Genomic DNA, 12460 nt, shown 5'->3' on the forward strand with positions numbered 1-12460 from the left:
CTGGCCCCAGGCCTCCTGCTCAGCCCCCACGTGTTAGCTGGTCCCTGGGGGCAGCCTCCAGTGGACGATAGTTAAGAAGGAAGGTCCTCCCCATCAGGGAGCAGTGACTCACTGCTGTCTCTGAGCATGTGGACTGCAGCGCAGAGGGACGGAGCCGGTCTGCAGCAACTGCCCCTGGGCTCGAACCCTCACACCTCTGCCAGCCGGGGACTCCCCTCTGGCTCTCCAGCCCGCAGGCAGCTGTTGGAGCTTGCACAGAGCAAGCTTTTGGTGGGAAGGTCTGAGTTACTGCAGCTCAGTGATTTGCTGATCCTCAAACCTCCACAAATATTACTTGGGGCCGAGCTATTGTCTCTGCGTTTTCTTTTGCGAGTGGGTGGGAGCTGCACTGGAAGCTGCAGTGAATGAACTGCAACAGGAGGCTCGGCTGACGCTGTCTGTGCTGTGTTTCTTCCCCAGCTCCCGAAGAAAAGGAGATCATTAAAGGCCAGTATGGAAAGCTCACTGATGCTTACGGCTGCCTGGGGGAGCTCAGGTTGAAGTCTGGTGAGTACCCACTCCGAGGGGCAGCGGCTGTCAGACCCCCCTGGCTAGATAGATTTCTGGTGCCGGGCAGAGCCTCTCTTATGTTAGTGTGGAAAGACTGTGGGATTTAGGCGTTTTATTTTAACTGTTATCATCTTTTCAAATGTTTCTTTCGCTGAGCCAGCTCCTCTGGGCTGGGGAGGAGGTCCAGGTGAGCGCAGCCTGGTCCTCACCTGCCAGTGCTGCTTCCTGCCCTGGATGCAGAGGAAGCTCACCTTCATCGTGTGCCCACCAGGATCTAAGGTTTTCCAGCCTGGTCTGGAGGTGGAGGGGTCAACCCAGGGGCTTGTTTGTTCGTTACAAGAGATCTGTGTTCCAGATGGGGTGGCGGTCAGAGGCCTGGAGACCCTGGACTTGCTGGGTGTGTCTTGAGGGAGAGGGGCTGGGACAGCGCGTTGTTGGCAAGGAGAGAGAAGCCACCAGCACCTGACCGTCGGGCACCAAGGGTGGGTGTGAGCGAGAACAAGGGAAAGAGCTTCAGACCTGGGCTGCGTAGTGTGACTAGAAGGGACAGAGAATCACAGGAGCAAGTGGGCATCCTGCTCGGTGTGACACTCGAGGGGCTGAGCCATAGGCTGGGGCGGGGTGTCACCGCCTCCGTGTGGGACCCCTGGCTCACCTCTGCGCTCCTGGACCTCTTGGGAGCCCTGGTGCACTTCTGGGGCTGCAGCCCCCGTGTCCTTCCTCCCCTCTCAGCTGCCTAATTTACAGCCGAGTGTCTCCGAGGACTTATGGGGCCAAGACCAGAGCAGGCTGTGAGTTTACCAAACGCAGGCTCTTCCCGAGTTGAGCGCGTGCATCTCCACATCCACGGAGCAGCTGTTTTCCTGGATCGAGGATTTTGAAAGCTGACAGAACAGCCCTGTTGTTTGCCCTTACTTTTCTGGTCTTTTCTTTAGTGGGATGGTTTTTTTTCTGAACTATGATGATGACATTGATCATCTCCCAACAGTGTTTAGGAAAAGCGTTCGGTACCCACATGACAAAATGCGTTTATTAAATGTCTATTTTGTGCCAATGGCTAAGTATACATTAGATTCTTTAATCCTAAAAACAAGTCAGTGGGATACGGTATCTTTATCCTCGTTTTCAGTAAAGGAAACAGACTCAGAGGGTAAAAGAAATTTGCCTGAGAAGCTTAGGTAGGATTCAAACCTGGATTAGCTGCCTCCAGACCCTTGCTTTTTTCATGAAGATGTGCTCCCTGCCAAGGGTTTCTATAGATTTTTTTCCCCTGCAGCAGTTTTTTTTCCTGAGGTTATGAAAAATTCCTGTGGCCTTTCGTCAGTCGTGAGGATATGAGGATGACAGCTAACCTCACATGGTGCTTACTCTGTGCTAACGCACTGTTTTAAGTGTTTTAATTTATTAACGCAGCTCTCCCAACAACCTGTGAGGTAGGGCCTGTTACTGGCAGAGAGCTTAAGGGTTGTATTCCATCTATTCTGTGACACATGTTTTATATTACAACACCTGGACATTTAAGATATGTTACAGTTGTTGGCATCTTACTTATACTTGGCAACATTCTTCTTGTACATAAATTAATGGTCCATTTCTCATATGTCACTAGCCCAAAGTCGGGCAGTCCTCAAGTGGCGACTGGGTTTTAAACTCTTACTTTCTGGCTGCAGGGGCTTCCTTCAGCCACCAGGCTGTTCTGTCCTGGAAGCAACAGAAAGGCTGAGATTTCAAGGCCAGGAAGGCAGTACCTTCCCCACATCCCAGGGCAAAGCTTTTCTTCCTGGGCTATGATTTGAGATCAGGTCCAGGGAACTGGTCCTAACTGGGAAGGGTGGCAGCCCCCAGAGACATTGTCAGAGTGAGCCAGGGTGTCTGCGGGTGCCCAGCTGCAGCAGGCTCATCCCGGGGCAGGGAGTGGAGAGAGGTGACCAACTCCTAAAGCTGCCCTGGACAAGGCCCTCCTCCCCGCCTGCAGCCCTCCACCCTCCCCTGAGGGGTGAGTGAGCACAACCTCTGGTCCCCAGCCCCCATTTCTGGTGTCCTCTGAGCACCCTCAGCCCTGCCCACCAGTGTCACCCTGCAGGGTGGGCTGTGAAGGCTCCCTGAGCATAGTGAGAGTGCGTTTGACTTTTGGAATGTCAGGATTATTTGGCCTTTCTCAACACATTTCTGAAAGTGCCCAGGGTATCTGAAGGATGGAAGGATTGGGCCTTGTCATCGAGTTTTTCAAATTCCCTTTGGCTACACTGAGGAGTGTTTGGCTTTAACTTGAATTTCTTTTCCCAGTGCAAGTCCCCACCCCAGGACTATGGTCTGTTTTGTTTTTTTCCCCACCTGTGGAGGGTGTCAGCAGCACAGAGTGAAATTCCAACTTTCATTTGCTACCGAGACAACCAGCCCGAGTGGGAGTCGGCCGCCCCTTTTGATTTTCTTAGGCTGAAGGCCTCTGTACAAAGAGACTTCCCCTCAGGCTCTTAACTTGGCGCAGTTGTTCAGTTTCAATCTACCTCAGTGAAAATAGCCTTTTATGTTAGAAATTAAGAAACATATACAGGTTCGTAGATTTTCGTGGAGAAGCCAAAGTCCCTCCTTCCTCTCTGAAATGGCAGCAGGAAGGGGGTGGAGCCCCCCAATAAGCCCCGGAGCTGGGCTTCCTGACACATAGACAGTACAAAGCATAGAAAGTGAGAGTATAGCTATGGAAAGAATTTATCCCGATGATTATAGGGATTTAACTCCCTTTTCACCTAAGCTCTCAAGGCCTCCCTGTTTTCATAGCCTCAGGGGTTGAAGAAATTGAGGTCTCTAATGAATTGCGTCTCCTGGAGTTGTGCAGTGCACAGCCTGTGAAACTGTACATGCCAGTCCTGTAAACCTTCCGCCAGACAGCCCTCCTCAAATCTAGTTTCGGCTTCTCAACAGACTGACCTGAGTTAATTTAATCTCTAATTTCCTCTAAAAGCAGGAAAACTGCCTCAAGTCTATCTTACATGGTTCTGAAGGGGCTAATGTGAGAGAATGAACATGGACTGAACTTGGGTACTGAGTGCTGGGGGAGGCTGTCCTGCAGGGGATGGGTCTTTCTGGGAGAACTAGGTGTGTGGCCCAGGCTGAGTGCCTTCAGGTCGGTGACTCCTGGTGGTGGTTAGTCTGCACAGGCCAGCCGAGGGCTGACTTCTCTGGGCAGTCACCACAGAATGGAACGTCTCTGGAGAGGGAATTTCGAGTCTCTCTGAGCCTTTGAGATTCGGGGAAGGCAGTGTCCTCCAGCAAGTCTTGAAAGGGGATGGCCGTCAGTTGTAATAATTTATTTTAATACTTATACCCAGTGGTGTGCTGTACCACTGTTTGACTTCCAGCTCTCTGCGGGGAAATCCCTGACAGGTCGCGTTTGCCAATTTCTGTGGTGTAAATGCACCCACCGTGGCTGACTTCAGGCCAGTGTGGAATTGGGATGTGATGTGCACAGCTGGCTCCCGGGAGCTGGTGAAAGCTGCCAGCGCACCACTGCCTTCACTGCTCTCATCTTCTTGGTAGGGAAGGGTAAAGAGGTACTTGAGATGAGCAGGTGGATACAGATAATTAGAATTCTGAGCTCGTTGGTAAGGGGCAGGGGCGGGAGCTCCGGGCTCCTCTGGCCACAGCTCATCACTTCACAGCTGGGGAAGCCTAGGCTCCCTAAGTCCCATGTTCACGGATCTGAGAATATCCTCTACCAGCAGACGAGTAGGTAAGACAGTTTGTAGGCACCCAGGGTTGAGATCAGTACGCACCTGGCCGGGGAGAGAACTCCAAGGCCGAGCGAACGCAGAGAAAACCCAACACAGAAATGCCCAGCATCGTCCCTGAATGAACCATTGTGTCTGCCCCTGACTCATCGTGACTCCAGCGCCCGCCCTTCCCAGCCAGATGGTGGGCGACAGGTGGCCACAGATGAGGCTCGGACCCTGGCACTGCAGGGGTCGGGGTTTCTCCTGGGCAGCTCTGACTTGGAGCAGGGTTTTGAGGGAGAGGATTTCTACATTGATATTGAGGTTTTGGAGGCTTTTTTAAATTGTGGTAAAATATACATAAGATGAAATTTACCATTTTAAGCAGTTTTAAGCGTACAGGTCAGTGGCATTCACATTGTTGTGCAACATCACCACCATCCGTCTCTTGAACGTTTTCCATCTTCCCAAACTGAAGCCCTGTCCCCGTGAACAAGTATATCTATCGAGTTGGTTGCATTCCGTCGCCCCACGCTGCACACTCAGGCTGCCTCTGTGTGCGGGTGTGACCTCTTCTGGTTGTGGCGTGTCTTTTTGGCCTGTGACCCATTTCTTGCCCTCACCCCCTCCTCACCTGACTCTGGCCGGCAACCTCTCACCCAGGCATGGTCTTGCTTGGGCCAGAGCGCTGGAACCAGAGTGTTGGAGCTGGAAGGGACGGGGAGCCCATCTGGTGCCCAGAGAGGGCCTGGGACTTGTCTGAGGCCCCAGAGGCCATGGGAGGCGTGCAGAGCCCAGAGCCCCGTCTTCTGAGGCCAAGGCCAGCTTGGCTTTTGTCTTTGCCTTGCTACAAGGCCCTAACTGGTTTCAAGCCCTTGGACTCAGCCTTGACTGATGACTTCTGAGACATCCCCACCCCCGTTCCAGGCCCAGTTTACTTCTGGGCCGTGAGAAAATTGATCCTGGGTTACTGGAAGCACAGCTTGGATCCCATGCTCAAGGTGACGGCAGAGGGGATTTCTCACACGCCGGGGTGGGGGGGGGTGGCGCGTCCCACCGGCCTCACTTTTACCCCTAGAGATGCCTTCCGTGTGGGATCGCAGGCTAACACCATCCTCACGGTACCACCCCCAACCCCTGTCTCCTGCAGTGCATGAGAGCACAGGGGCTGTTACACAGATGGGTAGATGGGGTGATGCCAGGGCTGGAGTGACCCCTGCCAGGCTGAGCAGGCCAGGCAGGTCCCCCTCCTGGAGGGACGGAGGCCTAGGGCTGTTCTTCTGGGGGTCACAGAGACTGTCCACGGTGCAGGACGTGGTTAGATCTGAGGAGAACAGTTTCCAAGCCCTCCACTCCTTCCAGTATTCGGTTTGCCTAAAAATGTCTTGTGATGAGGGGCTGGTTTCTCACCCTCTCTGTTCCATCCACAACCACCTGTCTGCCCTCTTACCTTTCCCCTGCCTCATCGTGGTGGGCTGCTTCAGAAGTAAATGCCTCTAGGATGCCAGACAAAGGGACAGTTCAGAATACTGTCAGCCGTTGAGGAAGTCAGTCACCTCAGTGACTAGGTAACAAATTTGTTGACAAGCCAGATGATAGTCAATTATTTGCTTTCCACAAAATGGAAGAAGTAATTGGGGCATCAGCTGACAGCATTAACAGTAATTTTGTTGATAGATTATTGTGATTTCTTTTTTCGTAACGTGTAGCTCAGAAGGATTTTGAATGGTTGAGTGACATTTCTATAATGAAGCCCTTTCTGTTCCCACCTATTTTTTAATGTAAACGAGGTCTCTTAGTGTTCACTGCTATAAAAATGGAAAATAGAACTAGAATTGATATAAAATCTATTGATAGTTTCATTCCATCAATAAATAATATTTATCCATGAACTGTTAAGTCCCATCCACCCCATTAAGAGAAGCCTTTCCAACAAATCTTTACTTTTTCTATTAAACAATTATTTAACAAAAATGTTTTGTTTACATTGTTTGACCAATCATGTACTAAAAATCATTGCAGTGATAACTCAAGCCAGAAGAAACTCTTTTTAGAGACTTGGAGCTTCAGAATCCAATTGCTGTACAATATGATCAGGTGAAGCACAAAATGTTACATTAGGATGAAGTTCTGTGGGGAAAGTGGACTGGAAATAGGAGAAAAAATCCCATCTGTTAAAGAAGATCTTGTTCATGGATTCCTTTAAACAATAGGTGATGATGAGTATGAATCACCGTCTAGATTCCACTGGATGCTGGTAAAGAGGCCCACACCGGTTTTACTTTTACATGTCAATACTTAGCACATGCTGGAAAATATATCACTCACAACCATTTAAACTTAATAATGAACACTTCTGGTGTCAATTTGAAAATGAGCTAGAGGTGCATTGGTCAGCCACAATTCTTAGACAACAGCGGAAGCTGTTGAAGGCTGCTGGACCTTATGGCTAGATGGAGCCTGGGCCAAGGTGAGACCCACGTTTGCATCTTGGTTCAACACAGACCAGCTGTGCACTGGGCGGGTGATTCAGCTCCCTGGGGACAGTCTCTTGTGTAAAATAGCAGCGCTGTTAGGCAGCTTGGCCGTCCTTCTGCAAGGACATGGTTAAGAGCACCGGCTCTGGAACCAGACTTGGCTTGAGTAACTTGCCCGGGTGGGATAGCCAGAAAGTGGATTCGAATCCCACCTCCCCGCTGTGCCACCTCGGGCAGGCTACTCACCCCCCCTGTGCCCCTGTCTCCCTTCCTTTGAATGAGGCTACAAATGGTACCTCCCTAATGGGGGTGCTGGGAGGAAGTTTGTGGAATGGTGCCTGGCACACGGTAAGCATCGCCCTCAGGATTAACTGTCACTAAAGCATCTGCTTCCAACGTGCTCCCACATGGTGGCTCTTCTTACTCTTCACCCTCTCCTGAGCCCCTCGTCCCAGGACTCGGGAGCCCGATGCCTCGGTGGCGGCGGCCCCTTCCCTTTGCTCTCGTATATTTCAAGAGCCTTTTCATGCCTGCAGCTGCACGCCCGCCCCACGCCTCCCCCGGGCCACTGCCCTGTGCGGGAAGTGCGTGCTGCCTTCGGAGCGCCCTGGAACTCCTGCCAGGGACTCGGTCCCCCGACGCAGAGGCTGTTGAGGAAGTGGTGCCAGAAGCCCACTTCACGACTCGGATGGAGAGATATGAAGTAGAATTTCCCACGCCTCCCCTGGAACCCACCCCCTCCAGAGTCTGATCTTGGGCTCGCAGCCTAGACCACCGGGCTGTCCTCTGGCCACTGCGAGGGGACAGTTCTCGAACTCTGCTTCACCCCGTGCTGAGCCCATCGGAAGAGGCAGATGGAATGCCTGGGCATTGGTTCTGGCACAGGCTGAGGTAGTATTTGTATTTGTCAGGCTGAAATTTGAGGATGTCACCCCCACATAAACCCCACCTGTCTTCCAGAAACGACACCTGTTCTACTTAGGAAACTCAGCCCCCTGACACCTGTCACTGTCCACAGCATAACTGCCTTATTGTTGTTTCAAAATGATTTCCTGATCATGTGACTGGAGACGTGGGCTACGAGCCAGTATGGTTGCCTGTTGTATGTGACCCCCAACCCCCGGTAGGCCTGGTACGAGTGGTGACCTGTTTATCAAATGAAGGGTTCTTTAATAAAAACCAGATGCTACCCGACCCCCAGCAGGACTTCTTCCCATTCAGTGTGAGGAAGGAGTCCAGCATAAGTGAGCAGTGGAATTGGTAGTCTTAGGGGTCTCAGCAAAGTGTCCAGAGGTCTAAGGACGCTGACCACCATCGCTCCAGATAATGACCACTGAACATTTGGAGTAGATCTTGGTGGAATCGGGTCCTTTAAACCTCAGTAAGATGGGAGGAGTGTGCTCTGGACCAGAATCACACCAGCCCCTAAAGGCTAGTTACCCAAGTTATCTCCTGGGCCTTCTCCTGAAAAAGAGGACTATGGGGCAGTGTCCCCAGTGTCCCCAGAGTAGAGCATTGCCTTGGAACAGAAAACAGCCACGGATGGTGTGGTGGCATCCCCGGAGAGGGGTGTATCCTCCTCCTGGCAGTGGGGTCCGCACTGGTTGGGGTAACCTTTCACCGGGGGAGGAGAGGCTCGAGCTGCTCTCTCATTGGCCTATGTAGGAAGTGTTCATCAAACACTTGCCGTATGCAATGCCAGGATGCTGGGATATGACAACCAAACAGAGCCCTGCCCCTAAGGAACCCCCAATCTACTGGGGGACACACGCAGGGAAGGAGGCTGTTAGCTTTGTGTGTGACGAGCGCTACCACTCAGCCCTTAGAAGGGACACCTAGCAGTGTCTTGGGAGAGCAGGGAAGCCTCCCTGGAGGAGGTGCTGCCGACCTGACCCCAGAAGGGTGGAGAGGAGTTCTCCTGGGAATGGGGCTGGGTAGAGGCGTTGGGAAGGCTCTTGCTGGTCTAGAGGCTGAGGGTGGGAAGGTGACTGGGGAGGGAGCTGAGGAAGGCCTCGCTGGCAGAGGCCCAGGGGTGCAAGGGCGCATCTGAGGAGCTGCAGAGACGGCCTGTAAAAGCTGCTGGACCCTGGGCGCTGTGTGTAGGAAGGGGCAGGAGGTGGGCAGGGGCGGCTCGGAGGTCCCAGATGTTCCCACTTCAGCCCTGTGGGCAAGTGGGAGCCTGGAAGGATTTCAGCAAAGGAGGGAGGTCTGCGATCAAGTGGGTTCGGGAGGCCGCTGCAGCGATGGAGCTTGGAGGACTGACTCTGGCTGGGGCCCTGAGGACTCGTGGGGAGGGTGGATTTGAGAGGCTTGAGGTGTGGGGCTGGGAAGACTCCAGGCAGGCATATCCTTAGACTCTGGAGGGCAGCGGGACCACCTGGGCTTGGTAAGCGCAGCCTGCTGGCCCGGCCCCAGAGGCCTGGGTGGTGCCGAGAATTCACATTTCTAACAGGCTGCAGGTGACACTGCCGCTGCTGGACAGGAGCCGGGCTCTGGAACCACGGCTCCAGGCTTCAGGCTCAGGTGACAGGGCGGACCCCTGAGCCACGGAGTTTAGGAAGGCGAGGTCTGGGGGATGCGAAGGCGAGAACAGGAAGTTGCGTGGTTGCAGCTGAAAGCCCGGCTGCCCATCACCCGCCGCTCTGCCGCCCGTGATCCTCAGCCCCCATGTCTCACTCCCTTCCAGGTGGCACCTCCCTGAGCTTCCTGGTTTTGGTGACGGGCTGCACATCTGTGGGCAGAGTTCCAGAAGCCGAAATCTACAAAATCACCGCCACCGACTTTTACCCACTTCAGGAAGAGGCCAAGGAGGAGGACCGCCTCACAGCCTTGAGGAAGATCCTCAACTCAGGTGTCTTCTATTTCTCGTGGCCCAATGATGGGTCTTGCTTTGACCTCACTGTCCGGGCACAGAAACAGGGCGATGACAGCTCCGAGTGGGGCAACTCCTTCTTCTGGTGAGGCCCTGGGGCCCGGGCTCTCCTGCCCCCAGCTTACATGGAGGGCGGGCTCTGATGGGCGCCTGCATCCTTGATCTCTACTTTGCATCATCCCCGGCATGTGGGTCACCTATGAGAGCTGTGATCTGTGCCCGCTCACTCTCCGCACAATGAGAGGAAAACAAGCCCCACTCCCCACCAGGGGTCAGGGAGGGTGTTCAACATGGTTTAATGCAGATTTAGGAAGGAAAATCTGCTCCATAAATAAAGAGCATAAGTGCCAGCATCTGCCGGTTTCTCCTAAGTGCCTGGGCTGTGCTCAGTGCTTCCCTGGCCCCTGGTCCCCTCAGTTCTCCTGGTTATCCTCCAGCGTACAGACATTTACCACCGACATTTATAAAGCACTGTTCTAAGTTCTCTGGGGGTCATAACTCACATAATCCGCATAGTAACCAATGAGGTAGGGTCTGTTATCCCCATTTTACAGGTAAGGAGACAGAGGCTTGAATAACAGAGGGAATTTGAACCCAGGCATCTGGCTCCAGATCCCATGCTGTTAATCACGAAGCCAAACCAGTTGTATCAACGGCAAAACTGAGTCATCCTGCCAAGGTGGTGTGCAGTAGTGTGATAAGACAGACCTGAAGCCCAGGCAAGAGTGGTTGGGTTTCTGTATGTTTAGGGTCATCTGGGCGCTCCTTCAGGGACTAGCTAGGTGTGGATGACCCTATAAATATGTAAATTATCTCCCTTTTTGGGCTCCAGGGGTCATGACCCTCACCAGTCCTGTGAAAGAGCCGGTGGGTACAGTGATTCATATGCAATGGAGCTGTTCCCCTCAGATTTACCAGGAGATGAGAGTCAGAAGCAAAAGTGGTGAAAATCCTGCTGTAGATATTGTTCCAATACACCTCACATAATGAGGCGTTCCTAGATTCCAGTGTTGGCCTTTGGGGCAACACCAGTTTCTAGCCCTGAGTCAGGACTGATGAGGCTTCTTTGTGCCCTTTATTTATGCATCCCTCCCTTACCCAAACAAAGGAGGTCATAGGTTTCCATCACCAGATAAGTGTACTTACCTTGGTGCTTGGGATTCCCACAAGTGAATTCCTGACTTCCATTTGGAGAAAGGGGGTTCACCCTATCCTTCCATGTGTCCCCATACTCCCTGCCCCACCAAATCTTCTTAGGTTCTCTGGTTTTGTTGAGTTTGGGGGGCAGATGCGTGCTCAAACTTCAAGCATGTGAATCTCCTGCTGATCTTGTTAAAATGCAGATTTTGACTGAGCAGGGCTGGGCTGGGGCCCGAGACTCGGCATTTCTAGCAAGGAGCCAATGGTGACGCCAGTGCTGCTGGTTTGAGGACCACACTCTGAGTAACAGGCCCAGGGGATGGTGTGTCTGTGAATCACTAGTTCCATTTTGCAGGTGCATGTGCCCCTGAAGGCAGCCAAGCTCAGGGACACAGGGGCTGTGGGTTACGAGGGGTCTTTGTTAGGCCGGGGGCTCATTTTCAGCTGGGACTGTCTGATGAGCAGAGGCTAGAGGTCTCAGAGGCTGTAACGTTTGTTGGATGCCTGGAGAATCTGGATTGCCCTTTGTACCTGCTCTTTCCAGGCCTCCTGATGCCAGCTCTGTGGTTGGAGATTTGAGATCCACAAGGACAAAGCAGAGAATCACAGAGTGAAGGCTGAGAGAAGCTTGGGAAGGGGGAGGCCCCACGTGGACACCAGACTGTCTTGAGCTCTGGAGGGTGCTAGGCTGCTGGGCCATCCCACACTCCAGGGCGTGGTGTTTGGGCTCAGGGCGGCACCCATGGAGCTGACCACAGCTGAGTCAGCCCCAGCTTGTGTGGTCACGGGCTTGATGACCTGAACCCACCATTTGGGGCGCAGTGTTCAAGGTCTGAACCCACATCTGGAGTCAGATGGGGCCAACGCTGAACGTGGCTGGTGTACAGCAGGGTGAAGGCATTTTTCTGGGCTGGTTACTGTTCCCCACCGATCGTTGCTTCCTAGTACCATCCAGTCCTGGAAGGAGACGCAAGCTGTTTTCCTTTATAGGTTTGGGTTTCTTCCTTCAAGGATATGAGCTGTCCTCCCACAGGGGGTTAGGCCAGTGTGACCACAAACAGGATTATTTAGAGTTGTCTGTTTGGCAAACGGTTCCTTCTCCTGACCCCTAGTGACCGATGGTAGCCATAGCTGTGGGGCTGGAAGACGCTGGAATATTCTGGAGGCCTTCCCTTGATGCTGATTTCATGTGTGGGTTACTATAGATGGTTTATCATCTGAATTTTAGAGAGGGTTTCAGAAGAGGGGAAGGTGTTTTTGTAAAGTAATGCTTCACGCTCATCATTCTTTAGGCAGACCAGCTCCCTGGTGTGAGAGGTCAGGCACGGCCCTGCTCCTGCGGGGGGCGGGGGTGTCCCTTAGTGCCCACGCGGTCACGTCAGGGAGGCTGGTCTGAGAGCAGGGAGTGGCTGCTTCTTGCCACTTGGAGAAGCCGCCTGAGACGTCAGAGCTCACAGCACACTTCTCCAGAAATGAGAGAGCTGCTTAGGGCAGGAACAGTGCTGCCTTTTTTAAACAAATAGGGCATTGTGATCTAGATTAGCTTGCTACCCTGTGGTGGTTCCTGCCTCCTGGGGAGCGTGTTAGGGGCCTCAGAATGGCACTGCTTGGGTCCCCTGGGTGAACCGTGTGGAGCCCGGAAGAAGCCTGAGGCCCGTGCACACCCTCCGAGCCCCACTTCTCAGAGCAACCACTTACCTGCTTGGTAAGCG

At 53.0% G+C, this 12460-nt stretch overlaps 1 protein-coding gene across 4 annotated transcripts in view; it reads left to right on the forward strand.

Moving 5' to 3' along the window:
• The window catches only part of SYNJ2 (synaptojanin 2), a 98857-nt gene that overhangs the window by 33995 nt on the left and 52402 nt on the right, over positions 1 to 12460 (forward strand). For all 4 annotated transcript variants that reach the window (XM_081250697.1, XM_081250700.1, XM_081250698.1 and 1 more), the window contains exons 2-3: positions 460 to 546; positions 9423 to 9693. In XM_081250697.1, the coding sequence (XP_081106823.1) occupies positions 460 to 546; positions 9423 to 9693 (358 nt within the window). The remainder of the gene's footprint in view (positions 1 to 459; positions 547 to 9422; positions 9694 to 12460) is intronic.

The sequence above is a fragment of the Mesoplodon bidens genome (genome assembly GCF_964165515.1).
Source record: "Mesoplodon bidens genome assembly, chromosome: 12".
NCBI lineage: Eukaryota > Metazoa > Chordata > Mammalia > Artiodactyla > Ziphiidae > Mesoplodon > Mesoplodon bidens.